The 22,567-nt window shown below is 39.5% G+C and overlaps 1 protein-coding gene across 6 annotated transcripts in view; it reads right to left on the reverse strand.

The window, feature by feature from the left end:
* Window positions 1-22,567, reverse strand: part of ntm (neurotrimin) — a 331,275-nt gene that overhangs the window by 12,326 nt on the left and 296,382 nt on the right. For all 6 annotated transcript variants that reach the window (XM_014006019.1, XM_014006018.1, XM_014006021.1 and 3 more), the window contains 3 exons: window positions 10,664-10,792; window positions 3,886-4,006; window positions 2,129-2,280 (listed from right to left, as the gene is read on the reverse strand). In XM_014006019.1, the coding sequence (XP_013861473.1) occupies window positions 2,129-2,280; window positions 3,886-4,006; window positions 10,664-10,792 (402 nt within the window). The remainder of the gene's footprint in view (window positions 1-2,128; window positions 2,281-3,885; window positions 4,007-10,663; window positions 10,793-22,567) is intronic.

A 22,567-nucleotide genomic window follows, 5' to 3' on the forward strand; every position in this document is an offset into this window, starting at 1 on the left:
GAAGAGTGTTTGGAAAAAAAATCTGTCAGATGCCAAAGAATTCCTCCCGCGACTCCTGCAGGCTAGCAGCAGCAACAAATCAAACGCCCGGTGAAATTGCGTCTGCTGAGCTAATGCTAAACTACTTCTAAGTCCAGCCTTTTTCAGACTAAAATTGCCTTTGAGGAAATGATTTTCATGCCAAGGAAACTACGCTGAGCTTCTGCATCCCAGCAAATGTGAATGGATATGTATCCTGAGATGCAGTTTTCCAAAAGCAATATTGCATGATGTTACTCCTTTTTTAATTATCATTGCAACGAAATAGGCTACGACGCTCTAGGTTGTAAACTGCAGAGAGCAACACAAAGCTGTTGCGATGACGTGCAGAAGCGGAAGGAGGAGACAGAGGCCAATTTCAAGGCATTTAGAAATGGCTATGATGAGAAGTCAAGTTTATTTTTTATTTAAACATATAAACAGAATTTTAATAACAACTGAAGGTTACATAGTTACTTAATTTTGGTATGGAATTTAAATATACACCTGAGAAACACATAATATTGCCTGTTTAAACAAACATATATTTAATCAAAAACACTCAAACAATTAAGAAGCCACAATAGTTTTGTTGATTGGGCTAAGTTAGCGCCACCTATGGTGGACTCGTGTTTTTTTAGTATTATAAATATGTTAGTGTGTTTTATTTTTGCTGTGAAAAAATTCTCAAAATCTGACAGTTTTGGCACCGTAATAACTGATTTAGTGAACATTTTCATTTAAGACGGTATAGGCCATGCCAAATTTACTTYTGCATGATGATCTTTTAGGTTTAGGTTCAAGTCTAGGGTCTGTAGGTCTGTGAAAAGTTTCATGAATATAAACCATTTTTGTGAGAACTTTTTGAGGTTCATAGTGCCCCGTATGACTCAATGATTTTCAAAATTAGTCCACTAACTTAAAACTGACTCCTGTAGCAGGTGAATGATGTTCTTCTAATCATGTATTTCTGTTTTCAAGATATGGCAGCATTTCATTTTTAGCTAGCTTGCCTAAGCTGTTTGCCTAGGCATACCTCACATTTWAAAAATGTAATACATGTCCTTTGAAACTTAGAATCAGCATACCAACTAGATATAGGATGTTGAGTTTTGTGGRGATTGGACTTTAAATCTTTGAAAAGAAGCTAAAAGTAGGTTTTGCAAATTTTTGTGCTATAAAAAATGTTGCAGAAATGGACATGGCCTATAATGTGACTCAGTTGTGTSTAGGAATTGTGATGCTTTGTACCAAAAAAAATGGTGACTTAAGGTTTAAAAGACAAAAGACCAAATGCAAAAACCCTAATAATAATGCCCCCTATAGGTTGACATGTTTGCATATTTTATTTGGCCCATTGTGTAGGTCATAAGTTTATARCCCTTAAGTATCATCTCAATACTCCTTACAGTTTGGGCTGCAGTATGACGTTTTGGGTAAGAAGAAAAATAATAACAATTATAATGAAAAACAATTAAAAGGGTAGGTTTCCAGGCTCCGCAGCATGCATGGAAATGCTGCTGCTTTGCAGTTGCATTCCCCTGCTCCATAGGCTTGGACCCCTAATACTACTACTACTACTACTACTACTACTACTACTACTACTACTAATAATAATAATAATAATAATAATAATAATAAGTGGAACAGATACAGTACGGTTCTATGATCAGCTGGAGGCATGGAAAAGCTGCTGCTTTTCAGCTGCGTTCCCCTGCTCTGCAGGCTTGGACTCCTAAAAATCAATTGTTGAAGAGCTAGAATTCTACAACAGACATGAATGTGACAACATGGCGTCCAAACCCTCCAGCAGCTGTTCTTCTCAGTGCCCAGATGTTTCCAGATTGTTGTTAAAGAAAGAGGGGATGGGATACAGTGGTAAACAWGGCCCCATTCCAACTTTTTTGAGATGTGTTGCTGCCACAAAATTCACAACTACATTTTTTACCCCAAATAACACAGTTCATGCTGTACAGTTTGTTTGTTCAAAAATTTGATGTTTATCTTGTTCCCATTGGCAATAAAATGTGTTCATGAGATTTAAATATATTTTTTGACATTTTACACAATTTCCCAACTTTTTCAGAAAAGTTAAATAAATTATACTCACAATACAGGAGGAAACTTGTGTTTGAGTTCCCCAGTTTGTTGATGGCAACACAAGTGTAGTTTCCAAAATCACTCTCAGATGCATTAAAGAAGGTCAGCTTTGACTGGGATCCAGTGCTGACTATTTCCATGCCATCAAGACCATTAAATATCCTYCATTAGAGAGAGAAAAAGATGTTACAAACTAATTACAGAATATATATTTTTATTTAGATTTTACATYRTGCGTCTCCTTCACTTCAGGTAAAAACCTAGCAAAAATAAAAAAATTCACTAGAAGATGGATGGTTTTACCAAGCACAGCCGGTCCATAAGGGCAAACAAAATTCATCCACCACACAAAGTAGTTCCTCCTTATAAACAATGTAAAATGCTTATTTACTCAGCTGGCAATGCATTTTTTCTGTGTTTTTCCAATTATGTTGACAATTTTAAATGGAATTTGAACTTTTTTAGTGCTTCATTCTCAGATTTTTACTTAWTTCCAGTTACAGGGCGACACCCTGCTTTTGTCAGTGGATTTATCATATTAATATACAGTATATTCTCCCCCTATTGACAATAATCAATACCATCAACTTCTCAAAATAGACTGTCACTGGAGGTTAGAAATGATGCCCTGTAGACACTTTCTTCTGGTTTTAGTGCACTGATACAAACAGTACACCTAAGAAGAACTCCTAAAATACAGAAACAGTATTCAGACAAACGTGCTGCGTTCCCCCTGCTCCGCGMGTTTGGACCCCTAAAAATGTGTTGATGAGATCCTTTTTATTTAATCCATCATGTTACATGGAAATAAGAGAAACAAGAATCAGTTTTCTTTAGGTTTAGATTTGCATGTGTAGATGTAAACACACATCAATGAACACYCTCTTGCAAGCTGAACATACAGCTGAGGTTAATAAAGTGCACGTAAATTATCTGAGGACCTCTTCATGGTCCATCCAAACCTGTGAAATCCACTCTCACTAKCACTGTCGTGTGACGAAAATCCGTTTTGTTCTCAGACTCATATCGCCCACCTCTTCTTGTTGCCTGAGTTGAACTTTCCGCAGTCCTCTGCACAAGAAATCGTTGTGTGATTGGTCAGAAGTTTGTGGGCAGCACCAAACTTATTTTAATCTGTATGCTAATTTCTAAAAGCTGTGAGGCCCCAGCTGCTTTCTCAGACACAAGAACGATGGTGGCAGTTTGAAACTGTTGGTACAACGGTCTGTTCGAGACATTACAAAGATGTCRGTGAACACATCAGCTAACTCAACAGTGCAGCCTTTTAAAACGTGACCCAGTCCTGCAGCTCTGTGTYGGCTGACTCTGTTCAGCTCTGTCCTTTATGTCAGCTGCACTCTCTCAGTCTGACAGAGCTGTGTCGGAGCACGGAGCCATAGTGGCAGCATWTGATAGGATCACTGGGGGAATGTTCTGCTGATGTAAAGTGTGGTGAGGCTGCAGGAGAGGGTCACAGATACTGTATGTAGAAAAAAGTAGAAAAATCCCATTTGSTAAGACATAAGAGAACAACAGAATCACGAATGCCTTCACACTGAAGGAGGTTTTCCAAACTTCTTCAGATCCTGCAAAATTCTAATCAGTCATGGGAAATGTAGCAGGGTCATCTTTCAGTGGGACCGYAGTCTTAATAACTGTTAGATTAACAGAGGGTCACAGATTAAGGGGAAAAAAAACACAAATTGTCTTTTTTACTCTCATGTCTTCCATTTAAAKAGCTTAAAACTCTAAAAGTAAAATGTTTACCTCCTGTCATCTTTGTACCACTCAAAGTCTGCCTCAGGTACGGCATCAGCTTCACACTCCAGCACTCCTCTCTGGCCCAGAGTCACCCCAACATCTCTGCCTTCTGCCACAGCCGGAGCGTCTACATGAAGACATCACAAACAGAAGCAGAGTGTTCGGGACTACAGTCAGCACACATCTAACAATGACAGAGTCTGCAGAGTTTCTCAAACCTCCATTTTGCCTCAACATTTATTATTTAACTAAATCAGGGGTCTTCAAKCTTTACGATCAAAAGAGCCACTTCTGCTACTTGGCTCACTAATAAAATGTGTCCAGAGCTGCAAAACAAGCTACGACTGTGATTATCAACTGGTGGTCCGTGGGCCTTTTCGATGCCTTTTCGGTAATCTTTACGGCCAGTTGAGGTGACGTTATAAAACTAAAAGATATATTGAAAATTGTATTATTTATTAATATTTTTACACATCAGYACAAATGAAAAGACCAGATTTGTGTAAACAATAAAATACTGTATATAGCTTATACCATATGTAGTCTTCAAATCCTTTAAAGGRAATTCTGATGGATTTGAGAGATAGAAGTTGGATTATTTAAGTAAACAGGCTAGCATAAGCTAACGTGTTTTACTTTTTGTATTCGTAGTATTGATCACAAATTGCATACAAATTGTTTTCTGTTGTGGGTATAAAAACCAAAATACAATTATTCTGTTATGTTTGGTCACATTTTGACCCCAGAGCCGCAAGTTGCAGACCCCTGAACTAAATACATGTATTTTCCTCCTCCTTTTGTTTTGAAGCCAGCAGGACCTGTTTAATGGAAGCTGCTATTTTGTATTTTGGGATCAGAAGCTGTGTACTGGTGTATGAAGTGGTAATGAGGGAATAAAGTAAGGGTCACATTTGTTTCTCCTCTCTCCTACACTCATATCGCTCTTATCAAGAGTCTGTTTATTAACCAGTAAAAATTAAATAAACCTCATAGGAGTTCATTCTATAATTTATTTACACTTTTACCAATCAGAACTCAACTACTGAGCTTTTAATTAAAGAGCATTATTTACCACAATATTTACCAAATCAAAAGGCTGAATTTGTCTTGACAATTGTYTTACAAAATAATCTAAGCAAAAATAGAATCATAAATAATAATGATAAAAATTTAACCAAAACAGATACAAAAATACAAATTTAAAGAATAACAGTTTAAAGGGGGTAGTATGTATTTTCCAGACACATATTCAATTTTAATCCACAATCCAGTCACTATATTACCTTCAGTTATTATAAAAATGCTGAATATATCAAAAATCTTTGAACTTTGCATCATGTTCTATCTAAACGCCTTGAAATTGGTCTCTGTTTTGTTAAGAACTTCCTACCTTTATGGAGCACATATTCACAACAATATTTCAGGGAAAGGGTGTTCTATGGGTGGGACCTGTGCTGCAGACTGAGCTCCAGGGAGGAGCTAGGTATAAATGGGCGGAGCTTTGTACCAGCAAGCATTTAGGCAGTTCCACAAGGCTACCACAGGAGATTTAAGCTTCTCAAATATGCATGAATGAGTCAAAGCAACACTCTGGGTATGTTTTGATGAGGGAACGACATTATAATATTATATAAAACCAAAAAAGTCTAAAATGATGGTTTAACAATCTGAGATAAAGTAGTAATTAATCAGACATTAAATATTATTGTCTAAAATAAAAATAATTACTGGGGGTTATTCTGCCCAGAATTTTAAAAATGTTTTGATAAATAGTTGACTTTGTTATTTGGATGAAGGATGTTTTTTTATTTGGTCAGATTATTAGGTTATTTATATACTGTAACACTGATAATAGAAGAGATAGCTGAAATTATAACCAGACTCTGTCTCTCTCATCAGATACCAGTTCCTACAGTGTTGAAGCTGAAGCACATGGTCACTCTGTCTGTCTGTGTGGTTCTGCTGGGTCATAGTCCAGGTTTTCCATGTGAGGAGGGGAGTTTATTCACAGGACTTGGAGGGGTCTCATTTGCCCTAAGGTAGATGAGGAGGACACGACTTTTTTGGCCCAGCTGATGAGGAAAGCCACCAGAGACAGGCAACCTKTGTGATTGCTTATCTCAAAGCCTAAAGGCAGGTTTCACAGTAAAAAAGGTTTTAGCTTCTGTATTTAACTGCATTGTTCTGCTGTACTTCTTTAGAATTAATCCTGAGCGAACTCGTTTTTCTTTGCCCAGTTGCAAAATGAAGAGACGCAGATCAGGAGAGACTGGAAACACACATCTGTTTGATACAACACATACCAGCTCCACTATAAGGCTCCAAAATTTGTTTTGGAACTCTCAGATTGTTCGACTTATTGAGATAAATTTCTCTGTCCAAAGACATGCAACCCCCAACTAACTACAATTTGTCTGCCTTAAAATTAAGCTAAAACAAAAAGCATAGAAAAGGTGCAAGAATACTTCAGTTATTGCAAACATTAAATCAACATTATTCATGTTTTTAAAAATTCAGTAATATTACACAGATTTTTTTCTTAGGAATTTTTTTTTCTCTCAAAGCCTAACAGATTGTTTAAACATTTTATCTGAGCTGAGGAGTTGTTACTGAATGCAGAATGGTTTTTTAGGAAACCTAGATGTGGGGCACTTTTGTGGAAAGATTTTAGGTCAAAGGTCACTGGAATAGAGCGGTCATGATTCTCTAGACATGTTAGACTTTTAGTCCTACCTTCTGCCCTGAGTACAACCATGGAGCCACATGAGTATGGAGAGCCATTTCATTCAAAATGAAATAAATAAATAACTTCAGTACTTAATAAATAAGTAAGAAATATTCCATCATATAAATAATTGTCCCCATGAAATAAAACAAAAATCAATATATTAAAATTAATTTTTAAACATGGCTTTAATTTTATTCTTTCTTTATTTAAAGTGTAACTAACCCCCTCCCCCTGTGAAAGCAACCCCACACCCAGGCAAAGTTGAAAAATGCCTTGCCGCTTGGGTGTGTGCCTGCTTGGCCCGGTGGCTGCCTGGTGGGGCCTGGGTCCTCTGGCCCTATCGGGTCTTGGCCTGGGGGTAGTGCGCCCTGCGGGCCTGGGCCTCTGTGTCCATGCCTGGATTTGCTCTGGCGAGGTGGATACCGGCGGGGCCTGTGAGCTCACTGCTGTCGGCCCCGGGGGATTACTGCGTGGGGTCACTGGGGTGGGGGGGATCTCCTGGATCTGTCCTATGGTCCACTCTGGGGGTGCGGGTGTGCGGCTCTTTCTGTGCTGGTGCTTCTGGGTGTGCTTCTTCACTTTGGGTCACTCTCGGAGTCTTTGGCATTGGTCCCACTTATGTCTGCTTCGGGTCTTGGGGTTCAGGTCTTTGGGTCTCCACAGTCAAATATTAAATTTTCCATTGGAAAAATCTTGTATATACATGCATGTTCACAACTGTACATAAACTGGTGTTCAGATTCTGGGGTTTCTGACTGCCATTGAGGGTGTACGTAAGTATAGATGTGGATATGTAGTCGTTTGTGAATATGTATTTGTATGAATGCATGTATGTGTAAATGTATTTTTGTATATGTATGTATGTATGCATGTATGTATGTATGTATGTATGTATGTATGTATGTATGTATGTATGCATGTATGTATGGATTTCAGCAAAGTTATAATTATTATGATARACGCATGTTATTTGTTGCTGTGTTTTTGTTTTCTCCATTTTTACAGGTGTGCAGACAGATAGGTGTGTTGTCTTGTGTTTTCTTGGTTTATACTGTATTTCACATGTCTAATCTCTCCTTCATCTTCTCTTTCTTTTTTCTCTTCTTTTAAAAAAAAGTCACTGATGATGAAGAAACTAAACTAACATTCAGTTCTGTTTTCTGCTGAAGTGGCTTAAAAATGCCAACAAAGTGGGCGGTGCCAAAAGACATTGAGGGATATGGTCAAGTGTGGGAATGAGCAAGAAGGTGTGGTCAGGACAAGGGAACATGACAGCTACCTTAATTTGACAAGCTAACATTTCTGATTGTTTTAAAGGAATGATTTTATTTTGTAAAAAGTAAAGTTTCATGACATACATCACTGTTTCAAGCTTACATGTAAAGTTCAGTCAACATACTGTTTAAATATGACTTTGGCCCAAGAACAATATTTTATCATTTCTGTTTGATTCAACGTTTAATTTGAAATTCACAAGACAGCTCATCTGGGACTGACACGTTTTCTTAACCCATGGGTTATTCAGGACACGCGGCTCTTTGCCAAAACCTTGGTTCTCAGTCCCACACCACACCAATATGGAGGCAGATGAGCCGGGCGGCTCGGTGAGGCTGACTTGTGAAAAAAAAAAAACCTGCAGTGCCATGGCTCAGAAGAAGCTGAAGTTGGTTTTCAATTGCTGCTTCCGATGCTGGACATGGCTAAATGGCGATTCCACCTAATTTTTCACAACCTTGAGCGTCTTTGATCTGTTCTTACATCTTAGACATGTCAACCTAAACTAGAATACTCTACACTGATTGCAGAATATTTAAAACAAAGTTTGTGATTTATTAAACCTTTATTTTATTTGTAAAACTTCAATAAAGTACAATTACAGAACTTTTACCCACCTGGACCACACTAACTACAGCACCAAGACTCTTCAAACCTAGACTGGATATTTGTACACTTATAGTAAAATGTTTACTAAAGTTTCACAAATCACAGACTTGGTTTTAAATTTTCTGCAATAAGTGTAGAAAAAATGTGTACAGATTTTAATAGCCTAGTGTTGTAGTTTTGCATCTGGACCAGTTCTAGCGTGGTAAATAATAAATGAGATGAAAACTTATCTTTTTAGATATAAATCTTTAAATAAATCTTTAACAAAATGAATTAAAAGCGTGCTAAAAACTTTACATATATTTATATTGTTTTATTTCAAGGAGACATTTAGTTATTTGATGGAATATTTATTATTATTTTATTAGTTACTGTATTTATTTCATTTTAAATGAAATGGCTCGCCGTGCATATGCTTTTTATTAGACATTGAAAATAATTACAGCTAAACATGTCATTCTCAACCCCCTTGGGAGGGTCTCCAGTTCATACTCCACACAGATGTTTTTGTACACTTTACCATCCACTTCCTTATGGTGTTCGATGTATTCCTTTCCTGCTAGTATCGTACACCTGGCTGTAAGATGCTGCATTGTATCTGGGGCTTCTTTGCACAGCCTGCACCTGGGATCTTGCCTGGTATAGTAGATCTGGACCTCAACTGCTGTGGTGCTCAAGTCCTGCTCATGTCCTTCTGTACTGCCCTCTCAAACAATTGGTAGTGTTTGGTCACATAAGCCACTTCAGCTATCTGTCTGTGGTACATCCTATGCAAGAGGTTTTCTTCCCTTGGTGGTTCCTTCAACTCCTCTTCCAGTTTCCATTGTTTGAGACATTCACTAAGGGCTTCGTCTTTTGGGGCCACCTTCCTGATGTATTCTTGGAGCTCGGATATTTCATCTCGGATGGTGGCTCTGATGCTCATTCTTTGTACGTGCTTAGTTTATAACCTGTGGATACTAGATTTGGGGTGGAATCTACCATGTATGGTGAGTAGCTTTTATGTTTTAACATCAGTGGTCTGAATTTCCTCTATTGGCCAGCTTATTAAACCAGCAGAGTATCTGATTAGTGGCAAAGAAAAGCAGTTTATTGCCCGAACCTTACTTTTGGAATTAAGCTGACTTCTCAAAATTTGCTTTACTTGTTGCAGGTATTTGACTGTTGCTTTCCTTGTGGCCTATTCCATGATCCATGTGGACATTAAGTCGTAGGGTTTCTTGTAATTGATCCAGGCAGTGCACAGGTTTGTTTGTCTGGCTTTGCATTCATGGGCAATTGTTTTATCAACCAGTAGCTGATGTTTGGCTCCTCTGGTATTTTTACCAATGCTTTTCTGTGCATCTGTCATGTATTGACCCATGTGCCTGCTTATCATAGCTGCTATGATGCCTGACAGCAGCTTCCCTCTAGTGGAGAGACAAGTTATTAGCCAATAGTTGGATGGGATTGCTCCTTTCTGGGGATGTTTCATTATCATGAATGTTCAGCCCTCTGTCAGCCATTCAGGGTGGGTCCCATTCATCAGCAGTTGGTTTATCTGTGCCTCTAGCCTAGTCAATGTTTTGAGCCAGCAAGTGTGGATCATGTCCAGGCCTGGTGTTGTCCGGTTCTTTATGCCCGAGAGTCTTTAATGAATGTCTGCCATTGTGATGTTCACTAGACTTTGTTCTTGGAGATTAGTGTGGTCTGCTATTAGGTCTATTAGCCACTGTGCATCAATGTTATGTGAAGCCTCTTTCTCCCAAATACCTTTCCAGTATTTTTCAGTCACCAGCCTTGGTGGGTTGGCTCATGTATTTTTACTCTGCCACTGGGAGTCCACTWAAGCTAATTCAGTGAAGAACAGCCTGTTAATTCATCTGGCTTTTATCTAGTTTGCGTGTCTCTTCAGTCGGGAAGCCAAGGCTTGGAGTCTTTGCTTAGCAGTTTCCAGTGCCCCAGGTATGAACATTTGTTTGTATGTTTGGGGTATTCCCTTTCTGGATGCATGTTTCTGAAGTTCTGACAACTGGCCGACAAAATTGAATGTTTTTACAACATTCTAACTGAACTGCACCTGAGCTGAAGATTTGACTGATATCCATATTTTTTATTAAATCTTTGTAAAGAACKTTTTAAAAGTATTGTAAACTCTAAACCATTTTGGTTTTATTCAGTAACTGGACTTACAGTTGACAGTGATGTCTACAGTCTGAACATCTTTGCCGATATCATTGACAGCTGTGCATTCATATGTCCCTGCTCTCTGTCTGCTAATAGAAGTGATTTCCAGATACTCGTCTTCTGATGCCAGACCTCCTGTAAGAGGAAAAAAAACACAAAGTGAGAGAAGTTGTGACAATAGGCAAAGATAAGTGACTCAGCAACACTATGAAGAGAAGAGTTATTTCATCCAGCTCTGGACCATTTTTAACCACTCGGAGAAAAGTCGTCTTAAAATGATAATTTAGTGTTTTTTAACCCTCAAGGCAGGGTTGTCAAACTCAGGTCCTCGAGGGCTGCTATCCTGCATGTTTTCCTTGTTTCTTTGCTTCAATACACCTGATTCAGTGCTTCAATTAACTCCTTAAATTCTGAAGAAGCCTGTTAATCATCCATTCATGCAAATCAGGTGTGTTTGAGCAGGAAAACAAGAAAACATGCAGGGCAGCAGCCCTCGAGGACCGGAGTTCGACACCTGTGCTGTAAGGTCTGAGGTCTAAATGGCTGTTTTTGACAAATTTTGAATTTACCCTTATATTTRCACCTTAAAAACTATTTACCTTACCTTATTTGGTATCATTTTCAACACAACCTCAGCTTTATGATTTTACAGTATGTATTTCATTTTGACAAACTGCATTATCACAGTGAACCAAAACACACACACACACACACACACACGCACAAAAAAAATCTGAGTAGGAAAAGTTTTGGCTATTTTTATTATAAAATTCACAAAAATGTTTATTGAGCCTTTTTTCTAACCTATAATTAAAATCTATAGTGTAAATGTCATAAACGTGTAAAAATTTAGCATAAAACAAAATTATATCCATGTTTTTACATTAAATTGTGTGCAAATTCCCAGGCATTTTTTACAACAGTTTACAAAATGTGTGACAATGACTCCAACACAAAATCTCTCCAACCTTACAATTTTAAATATTTTTTTAACATCCATTATTCCTGAACATTGGTAGTTGAACCATAGACATTTAGACCAGGAAAATTTATWTAACTCCTCTGTGTCTATTTGAGCCCATTTATATTTCTTTCCACTAGCTTGTTATTTTGTAGCATGTTTGTTAGCGTTATCACAGATGATATTGACTGTATCAGAAGCAAAAAACAACAAAAAGGGTATTTTGGACTGTGGGGGGTGGGGGTGGGGGCAGCAGAACTTCCTGCACTCCTGGTGGTCTCCTAGGCTGAAAACGGCTTACAACAGGGGTTGTGTCTGCGTTCTCTTGGTGTTCCACTGCCCATCATATGTTTCAGCTGCTGTCTCTGCTGCTGCAGCCAGCGGGGTTCTGGTTCTGGTCTGACTTCGATGTGGTTTCTGTGTTGTGGGCCTGACAGAGTGGGTGGGCAACTCCTGCTCCTCTTTGTCTTCCCCAAAGAAAATGGACGGATCATCTACCTGGAGCTGAAATCAGCTTGTATAATGTGGCACAGTTTGACTCTGTTCCGATTATAACATTTTACATATTCCATGCCAAATAAACAAACAAAGAAACAAACAAACAAAGAACCTCATCGTCAAAATCAAACTCCATCTTAATCGCCCACCAGCGCACTGTTTTCCTCCTCTTCTTCAAGCTCATAGAAGTACTTCAGAGCTTGCTCCACAGTCATGTAACGACGACTCATTTTGACACACAGACTAACAACACTACTACAAACACWGCACACACTCTAACACARGTCTGGTCTAAAAAACTAATCCGCTACTAGCTAAATCCAAAATGTTGACATCAATCCTTTCTTGTTCCGTCTCCAAAACTCTGTGACCCGGCCAGAACCTGTCTCTCCACGAGCCTACAGGCAAACATTTTTCATTGTTTGTTTCATAAACATGGTGTGTTTGAGGAAATGGGAAAAATAGGTTTCATGGTTCATTCAAGCACTTCCTGGTCACAAAACATTCTTTGAATGTGCACCAAATGCGTAAAAATGCGCACATTTTGGCAAAAATATTCATCATTAAATCTGGTTTTATTTGGAAGTAAATAAAAAAACAATATAAAAACATTACTTTTATAAAATTAGAAGTCTGTGCTGTCCAACCCAGTTCACATGAACACTCTGTATGCTGCCATTTTTTATTTTTTGCAGTAGCCCTTTAAATGTGTCATGTCTTTACCTGCTCTGGAGCGGGCATCGACCTTAGAGGGTTAAAGTGATGTTCATCAAAAAGCTATTGATAGTACCTTATCAGCTGTGACATCATTCAGAGAAGTCAAGCTATTAAAAAAGACTCCTGCGGAGGACCCAGACTGCCCTGTCGAGGTGGGCCGGGTCCTTGGTAGACCGGGAAGACAGGAAAAAGAGATATAGTCAAACCGTGAAAAACTTATGGCTTGTTTGTTTGTGCTCAATACGCGCTGCTGCACTCAGTAAAAAAAAAAAAAAAAAAAGGGGGGGGGGGGGGGCCCAGACTCGCTCCCAGAGCCGACACCAGGAAGCAGAGTTTTATAAAGATAGTCATACCATGAAAAACTCATGAATAGAGATAAAAAAGATGTGCACGGAGGAATCTGACTGATAAAAACCGTGGAGCAACCAGGACAGATGTGGACAAATATGTCAGGTGAGTGACGTCTTTTTTTTCCTGCAGTGATTGTTGGCTGTTGCGCGGGGAAATTCCATGCAGTGACGTAAGGTTCAGTGGGAGGGGGTTTCCTGAGCTTGGAGTGGGGTGTCTCAGTAACTATGAAAAGTCTGTGCGAAAACGACTGCCGATCAARCACGTGACCGCGCGTCGACCCGTCGCGTCGGAGCGAGTATGTTTCAGGCTTAAGGCTGTGGGTCCTGACGGTATCAGCTCCAGGCTCCTGAGGGACTGTGTAGATGAACTGTGTGGCATCATGGGAACTATGTTCAACCTGAGCCTGAAGCTGGGGAAAGCACCACAACTATGAAAGACCTCCTGTGTGGTACTGGTACCAAAGACCAAACACCCAAAAGAACCTCAGCAGCTAAAGGCTGGTAGCTCTGTCACATCTGATGACGACCCTTGAGAGARTGGTCCTRATCCACCTACACCACCAGGTGACGTCTTCATTGGATCAGCTGCAGTTTGCCTACTAGCCTACCATCAGGGTGGATGATGCCATCACCTACCTGCAGCACCGAGCTCTGACTCACCTGGTGAAGCCTGGAAGCTCTGTGAGGACCCTGTTCTTTGATTTCTCCAGTGCTTTCAACACCATCCAGCCAGGACTTCTGAGGGACAAGTTGGAGCTGTCTGGACTGGACCACAACATCCCTGTGGATTCTAGGCTACCTCACGCACCGCCCACAGTATGTGAGGACACAGGGCTGCATCTCGTACATCGCTGATGTCCCCCATCACCATTCAGTAGTGACCGTTAGCAGTTTTGCTGGAATCATCACAGGCCATCCATCCATCCATCCATCCATCCATCCATCCATCCATCCATCCATCCATCCATCCATCCATACCCGTTTCTTTCTTTCAGGGTCACAGAGGTCACTGGTGCCCATATCCAGCAGTCACAGTGCGAGGGGCAGGGTACACCCTGGACAGGTCGCAAATCCATCACAGGGACTTCGTTATTTAAATCATCTCATAAGGTAATTGAACTTCTGGTCTGATCGACAGACAGACTTCTTGTCAGACTACTCCACAAACTCTCCCTTATGATGCACACAAAATTTGGTGCATATTGGATCATGTGTGTGTGATTAAGAGCTAACTGTGTACAAACAGTGAGGCGTCAGCGTTCGCCACTGTGCCACACCCACACCATCCCACCACCAGTCAGCAAGCAGCATGTGAAGTCTGCATGTTCTGCTGTAGGGGGAGTTAGCTCAGATACATGTGCAAGAAAAGAGACAAATTGGCAGTTTGATCCAAAATGGTCAACTTCCAGTGGGGACTGGACCATGACTCCAAGAGACGTTTTTGTAGATTGTGAGATGTTAAACAGTGTACTAAATTTCATGCTTCTAGCATGGCTTTGGGGCTGATTTTTAAAATATTTGTAGGGGGTGCTGTGGAGGAATTAGGCCAACCTCCACCCCCTCAAAAAAATAATAAATTGGACGACGCTAAACAGAAGCAAAAATTGACCGAAATTAGCAAAAATATCAATATATTGGTATTGTTAATATTATAAAATAACAAAATTAGCTTAAATGCAATATTTGAAGAACTAAACTGCTGCATCCGCATTTTGCTTATACCAGCTCATTTGGTTTCTGACAAGAATAATATTAAAACGTCTAAACAAATGATACAAGCCTTAACAACACAACTGCTTGAAACTTTCACTTTTTATACCAGCAGATTTTTATTTGAAACTGTACTCCTATCTCTCGCTTTGTCCGCCATTACAAGCTGAAAAAATGTCTCTGGTCAGCCCACAATGCATCATAGGATAYGGTGGGCCGTGAAGGATCCTCCAGGCCTGTCCTACAAATCGGGGGAAAAGGAGGATGCATTTTTCGGCCGCATCAGAGGAGTCTTTGAATTTGGACAAATTRGGCCTTTGGTAGATGCTGCTCCAGAATTTGGACACAGCCACAGACCAGTTACACATGAACATGCAAGAAACCACACTGTGACAAAACCATTGTCACATGGAAAAAGAAGATACAATTTAAACCCATTTATTTTTATGCAAAAGCAAATTAAACTGTAGGCTTAACCCATTTAACATACTTAGAACACTCTCCCTCAGAATGTGTTTTTTAAAAGCTCAAAAGCCCATCTGTGACAGGGTTTTCATTTTTTTTAGCAGATGCTGACGTTTCATTACAAAATATCTAGGGGAAAACTCTGGTATTTTACCAATAATACTGTAATTAATGTTATTATATTTTAATTTGTCAAAAACCCTCAAGTATAGTACCCACAAAACATAGTTACCCCTTGGATGGTTTTATGCTTTTATTATTGACATATTTCAATGACTGTCCATATAAATTATATTTCTTAAAAACAAAACAGACTTTCAATGACAAATAAAATCAAATTTCTATAAAGTAATCAAATGAAATATGRAATATAAATAAAACAATTCTGATAGGACAATCACTTGGAGAAGGAATGTTTATACATTCACTCTCTTTGAAGTGACTGTCCTAATTTTTCTAAAGGAAAAGATTATTAAAAAGTCAGGGGATGAATATAAAAGCAGGGTTTAAATATACCCTGGAGTTCTGTTAAATCCAGCATCAAGAAATGGACGGATAATGGGACATGTGTAAATCTACTAAGAGCAGGCTGTCCTGAAAAAGTAAATGACCATGCAAGATAGACAACAGTGACAGAGACCACCAAGACACCAGTGAATATGGGGGGTGCCAAGTGTGAAATAAAATGTTAAAAAATGTCACTAACATGTTTTACTGTTATTTATCTCACTGTTATTACATTTCTAATATAAGTATAAATATAAGTTTTTGGTCCCCAAGGTTTTGACTTTACTTGTTTTTTTGTGGGTTTAAAACTGTGCGGCAATTTGTTGGTTATTTATTTATTTAGTCATTCATTCAAAGTCCAAGCCACAGCCAAAGGAAGGGCACATTATTACAGCTATAACTAACTTTCGATGACTTCCTCCTTGTTAAACAGGACTGCTAGGTTTGTGACTCAGTCATTAGTGAGATGGTGTCTTGCCCTGCACTGCCATCAAAGTGACATGGCAAATCATCAGGGAAACCACACAAAAAAAAGTGTTCTGGAGGAAAAAAGCACAGAGCATAAAGTCTCGGGAGAGACTGGGAAGAAGATAATGTACCCTTTCTGTGTCCCTGAAATACCATGTTCAAACTCAAGGGCAAAAAAGAAAATAGGGTAGAGAATGAAAAGAGAAATAGAGCTGTGTGCAGTGCTCAGTGAATGACTTTACGGGAGGAAGGAAGCCAGTAGGAGAGATGCTCAAGGGATACGGGCATTTAGGGAGAGAGAAAAAGGGTAAGTCAGATGTAACACTTAAATTGATGAATTCAAGAATCAGGAAAAAAAATAGAAACTGAACGGCAGATGCCATACTTTTTCCTAGTTCATTTCAGATATGACATTGAGTTTTTCCATTTCTCCTTATTCTTCTTAAAATTATTATTAGCCTTTTTGTTCCTATGTTTAAAAAAGAACACCTAGAAAGTACTAAAACTAAACTATAATACTGTGATAACTGCGCAGTGGTGAATGTGTTAGAGATGAACAAGGATCAAGAGCTCAGGGAACTGGTTGGAAATGACTGAATGTGGACTGGTTTCAAATCTGGTCATGAACCCACAAAAAGGGCCACCAACATCTTGGGGAAGGAAGTGGAGGTTGCAAACAAATACAAACATTTGAAATAACTGAACAGCAAATATAGACTGGGGCACCTACAAAAACAAGATAAGTTCATTTTCTTTTCTGAGGACGTTCAGATTCTTCAATGTGTCCAGTAAGATGCTAAAGTTTATAAATCAATCTGTGGTGGCAGGTGCCATACTGTGCCACAGTCTGCTTGAGGAGCAGCATCAGGGATGCCAGCAGGCTCAATAAACTATTAAAAGTTGGAAAAATCAGTGGGCAGATCTTGGGAGACATTTCTGACTGCGAAGGACATGAATTTATTGAACAAACTGCTCTCCATCATGGAKAACTTGACCCGTCTACTTCATGCTACAAAAGCAGCAAAGCTCCTTTACCAACCAACTCATTCAGCTCCATTGCTACAGGAAATTCTACAMGAAATCATTTGCAGATTAACTGTAAAACAGCTCATCTCTAACCAGCACCAGCACATTGATACTTGTACACAACTACTGTAAAAATGTTATTATGTACTTTATATACCCCAATATGAATGCACAGTGCTACTATAAGAATGTAATGTAACATCTACCCTACCATCATTGCACTACCTTTGTCCTAATTTTTACTCACTGGTACTGGTTGTTTTTTAATTTATTATAAGTTTTATATTTTATTGCTTTTAATTTTGAACGTGTTCCTCTGGGTATCAGTAAAGCATCTCCCCTCCCCTCCTCTCCAGTTGATGATTTTGTCTTGTATATTTCGCAGGTTTGAAAGGCAAGTTAAAACTGGCAGAAATGTCTGCAGTCATTGTGGCCAGAAGAAGGCACAGGTGCAACAAAAGACAACGAAGAGAGAAAATGTTTAGTGCACATGTCAATAAAATTGGAATGTCAGGAAAAAATAGTGGAGACATATTGTTTATCCTGCAATGCCATTTTTGAGCTGCTAGAGGCGCTAAGTGCTGATTTGAAACCAGTCACAAAAAGAAGCCATGCCATATCGCCTATGACAAATTTTCTTACAACACTGCATTTTCTTGCYTTTGGATCAWTCCAGCGCACTATCACCGTTAATGTTGGTGTCTCCCAGAGCAGTGTTTTGTGTCCCAGTGTTGAACATGCAGGATGGGCTTGTATATCCAGTTCCCACGAACATGGAACACAGTAAATGACACCAAACATGTTTTTATGCTGTTGCTGGCTTCCCCAATATCATAAGCACAATAGACTGCATTCATGTGCAGCCTGTTCCATCAGAAAACATATAGAAARGGTGCGACTCAACGTTTCATTATAAATGTCATAGCAAAATATCCAGGATCAGTGCATGACTCYTTCATCTTCAGCAGTGGTCCCCAAACTATGGCTCGCGGGCCAGATCCGGCCCGCCTCCCCATTTGGTCCGGCCCCCAGAACAATACCAGAGAGCATTTAGTTTTTTTCATATATGTGTATTTATATTTGATTATAAAGTTGGACTTTTGCAATAAAATGTTCCTTAGTTATGAACTATTTTCATTAACTATTATTAACTATTTCATACATACACACATATAACTTGACATTCTGTTCCACCCTTCTGCGGTCTGTGCCCCTATCTGGCAACCCCCAGAAAAAAATCCCAAACCCGCCCCTCTCAAAGAGAGAACGGAATAATGGTGAAAACATTAGGTAAGAGAAAAATTGATTCAGAATGCAGGGCATTTAAGCTGCAGTGGACAAACGATTATTTTTTTGTTCATCTTTCAAGAGGTGGTGGCGGTATTCAAAGAATACAATCTGTGGCGACACTATGAATCCCGTCACAAAGACAAGTATGATAGCTTCAAGGCCAAATGTGAGCAAACAAACTCTCAAAGCTAAAAGTGACTGTTAGCTCAGCAGAATACATACTGTGAAGAACCCAGAGAGGCTTATTTGATTGTGCTTTCTGGAAAACAATAAATTTTTACATTTAGGCACTCCTGCAATAGTCACACTTTTTCTGTTACAAACTGACTCCGGCCCCCCACCAGAGAAGGGAAAAGTTATGTGGCCCTTACAGGGAAAAGTTTGAAAGTTTGGGGACCCCTGATCTTCAGAAACAGTGTTCTTTTTTCAAAGCTCAGAGTTGGTGAATATGGAGACAGCTGGCTTTTGGGTAAGTTAAATATTATGTCAAGTGTGGGACAGTCTGTAGCTCTTCATATTATTCAATTCAAATTCAAAGATACTTAACTGATACCAGAGGGAAATTAGGTGTTGTTGTAACTCATTGAACTAAAGAGTTATTGTAGATGSTGKTGGCTGTGGGCAGGAAAGATCTTCTGTAGCGGCCTGTAATACAATGAAATTGAAGAAGCCTCCGGCTGAAGATACTCTGTTTTTCTATCACAGTCGGATGAAGAGGATGGTCAGGGTTGTCCACAATGATCTTGACATGTTTTTTTCTTTTATTCTAATTTCAAGGTGATAGTGCCTATCCTCTTTACACCTTCTTCTTGACCCCCTTACTCAACCCTWCAACTCGGGCCGAACATGCGTATTATGTGGCACACATTCGCACCAGGAACATAGTGGAGCGCACCTTCGGCATGCTGAAAAGTCGGTTTCGTTGTCTGGATCGCACTGGAGGAGCACTGCTATACAGCCTGGAAAAGGTGGCGCAGATTTTAGTTGTTTGCTTCATGTTTCATAACATATCTAAACGCCATGGGTTGGAGCATGATGTCAGGGATGTGGACAAGGGTGACGTTTGGTCACATGCTGGACAGAGTGATGCTGTGGCACTGCACACACGGGCATGCTGATTCAAAACCATTTCTCATTAACCAATTAAAGCAAGTTTTTTTACTGCTACTACTGCATTTGTAAATTTTAAAACCAGAATGAAACATTAGCTGTGTTTCCATTGCAAATGTGTGCAAAACCTTCTCGATATTCTGTTAATGTCGAAAAACACAGTTTCGCAACTGCAGTGTTTCCATTAAGTAAGAAATGCTATTAAAGTCATGCGTGAATACGTTTGTTCTTGCGATAAGTCATTACAAACATGGCGACAATGGACGCAAACACATATCATGCTGCTTCTGCAACACTAGCGCTCATCATCAGAGGAGATGTTGGCGTCTTTTATCGAGGCTTTCCAGCGACAAGTCCCTACTTGGGAGCGGCTACGTATGCTGTGTTTTTGGGAAAATGTAGTCGGTGAGTTRACTARTTTATACTACTTCTGTGATTTCACTACTACTTCTACTTCCTGTTATCTTCTTCGTCGTCTTTTTTGCCAGTAGAAACAGCCAGTTGTTGATCACGTGACTCCCGTGATGCGAAAAAAGTGTTTCCATTGCAGTTTTGCGAAAAACACCATTTTTGATACGGCCAAAATACCACCTCATCCTAGCACAAAAACATTTTGTCGAAAAACTTTTCTTTTGAAATGGACGTGTTTCCATTGAGCAAATTTATTTTCGAAATTGCATTTTCATGGTCAATGGAAACGTACCTATTGTGCCATGTTTTCAAACAGAAACATACATGGCCTATAAATGAAAACTAAAAAACAAAACAATAAAATCATGATTTAAATTACTGTTTGACTCTTTTTTTTCCTTCAAAATAAAAATTTAACTGGGGCTTTGCGTTTTCTCAGGTTGCGCTGGTGTCCACCCGTGCTCTCCCCCCCTCTTCATTCGCTGGCGGCTCAGTTAAAGGACCACTGCCACTGAATGGTCTCCCGACTGCTTCCAGGGCATTGGCATCCATTTTCAGCCCAGGCACTGCACTGACCAGCTGCTTCATGTGCACAACAATGYCATGAGTGTTGTGGCGGAGGGCGCGTGCTACGTTTGACACAGCTCTCACCTCCTGTGCAATGTCCTGTAATCTATCAGTCTGATATCTCTGTTCCTGCAACAACTCCAGATCAATTTGATAACAACCACAACACATTTGGGGTTCTGCTGAAGAATTTCTGTAGTAAGCTGATTGAATGAGTGCAGTGGAGATTGTAGGATATCTGCTGAAGATTGCCCATTTAGGAATAAAAAAAGAAAGAAGTGTTATTTTTTATCATCATGATGGGCACTTTTAATTTTATTCGTTATGTATTTAACAAGACACACGAACCACATTCATGTTGAATTAAATAAATGTGTCAAATACAAGAAATGTGTTTCCAATATTTTGCGCCTAATTATAACTTGGTTTTCAATGTTTGGGTCCAGAAAATCCTATCCCTCGATATCAACAATCTGTTCATCACAAAATGTTAGCTCAATCTGCTGCTCAGTTGGAGTGAGAGGCATTTCTTCTGCTGGTCCCCCACCAGTTTTCATTGCAGAGGTTTCACTGTGAGAAATTGTTTTCCTTCGTTCTTCTGCGAATGTCTTGCCATCTTCTTTTCACTTCATCAACAGTTGTCCTGCTTTTGCTGGACAACGTCCATTCAAGACGCATTCACGTCTTCACAGACGGCCTCCCATATCACAGATCTGCTGCCAGCAGATACGTGAGGTCCTCATAATTTCTGCACCTGACATGATTTGTGCAACACTAATAATAAATCGCAAACAACACTGGCTGCCTTCTTAATTTGCTCAGCTAATTGATGATGATGATGATGATGATGATGATGATGATGCCTTTGTCATTGTACAGAACACAATAAAATTACAATTAAGAACACCCATTCAAGAAGACACACACATGACAAAAACATGGGGGAACAGGTGAACAGGTCATGCGGCAACCAGCAGGGGTCATGCTACCTTTAAAAAGAAAAATGAAAATACCACACAAGGATAGATGAGGAAAAAACAAAATAAAACATCATATTATATCAATGAAATGTGACACACTATGGTGTTGATAGAAAAAAATATCTGAGAGCACATTTTAGCCAGAGGAGTAGAGCTTACAGGGTGTTTATCTGAAGGCATGAATGTTGTACGCACTTGTGTGAATATCTGAAGAATGAGTCCGAAGAATCTAGCACCCCACCCCCCAAAAAATAAATAAATAAATAAATAAATAACAATTAGTACTAGTTATGTTTATTATATATATATATATTATTATATGTTTATTTTGGCTGCCGATAAGCACCAAGTGCCACCTGGGCTGAGAAATGTTGCAGTCAGGCAGTGTGGTCTGGAGAAAAGCAAGAATCACTTCTGAATCATCACAAGCTCCTAAAGTCAAGCTTTCTATCAAAGGTGACGAACAAGTCTGTTCCAAACCCTCAGCCCCAGTCTGAAATCATTAGTCTCATTGAAGAACACACACCCAATTTTGTATTTTTATCCTTATTAGGACCGTTCATTTACTTCGATTCATTTCCAGTAATTTCTACAACCTAACCCTGAACACCAACCCTAAAACTAACCCCATAGGTACCTACCTGACCCTAAAACTAACCTAAACTCAATTCACACCTTGGTCCTAAACCAAACACCCCACCCGAAATGAACATCTGCACCCATGGCCAGGGATTGGTTCCCATGATGCACATTCAGACCCCACGAGGCTGCCTTTTTCTGGAAAATGGTTCCCACTATGTAGCAAAAATGCACACACACACACACACACACACACACACACACACACACA

The sequence above is a fragment of the Austrofundulus limnaeus genome, unplaced genomic scaffold (genome assembly GCF_001266775.1).
Source record: "Austrofundulus limnaeus strain Quisiro unplaced genomic scaffold, Austrofundulus_limnaeus-1.0 Scaffold33, whole genome shotgun sequence".
Classification (NCBI taxonomy): Eukaryota; Metazoa; Chordata; class Actinopteri; order Cyprinodontiformes; family Rivulidae; genus Austrofundulus; species Austrofundulus limnaeus.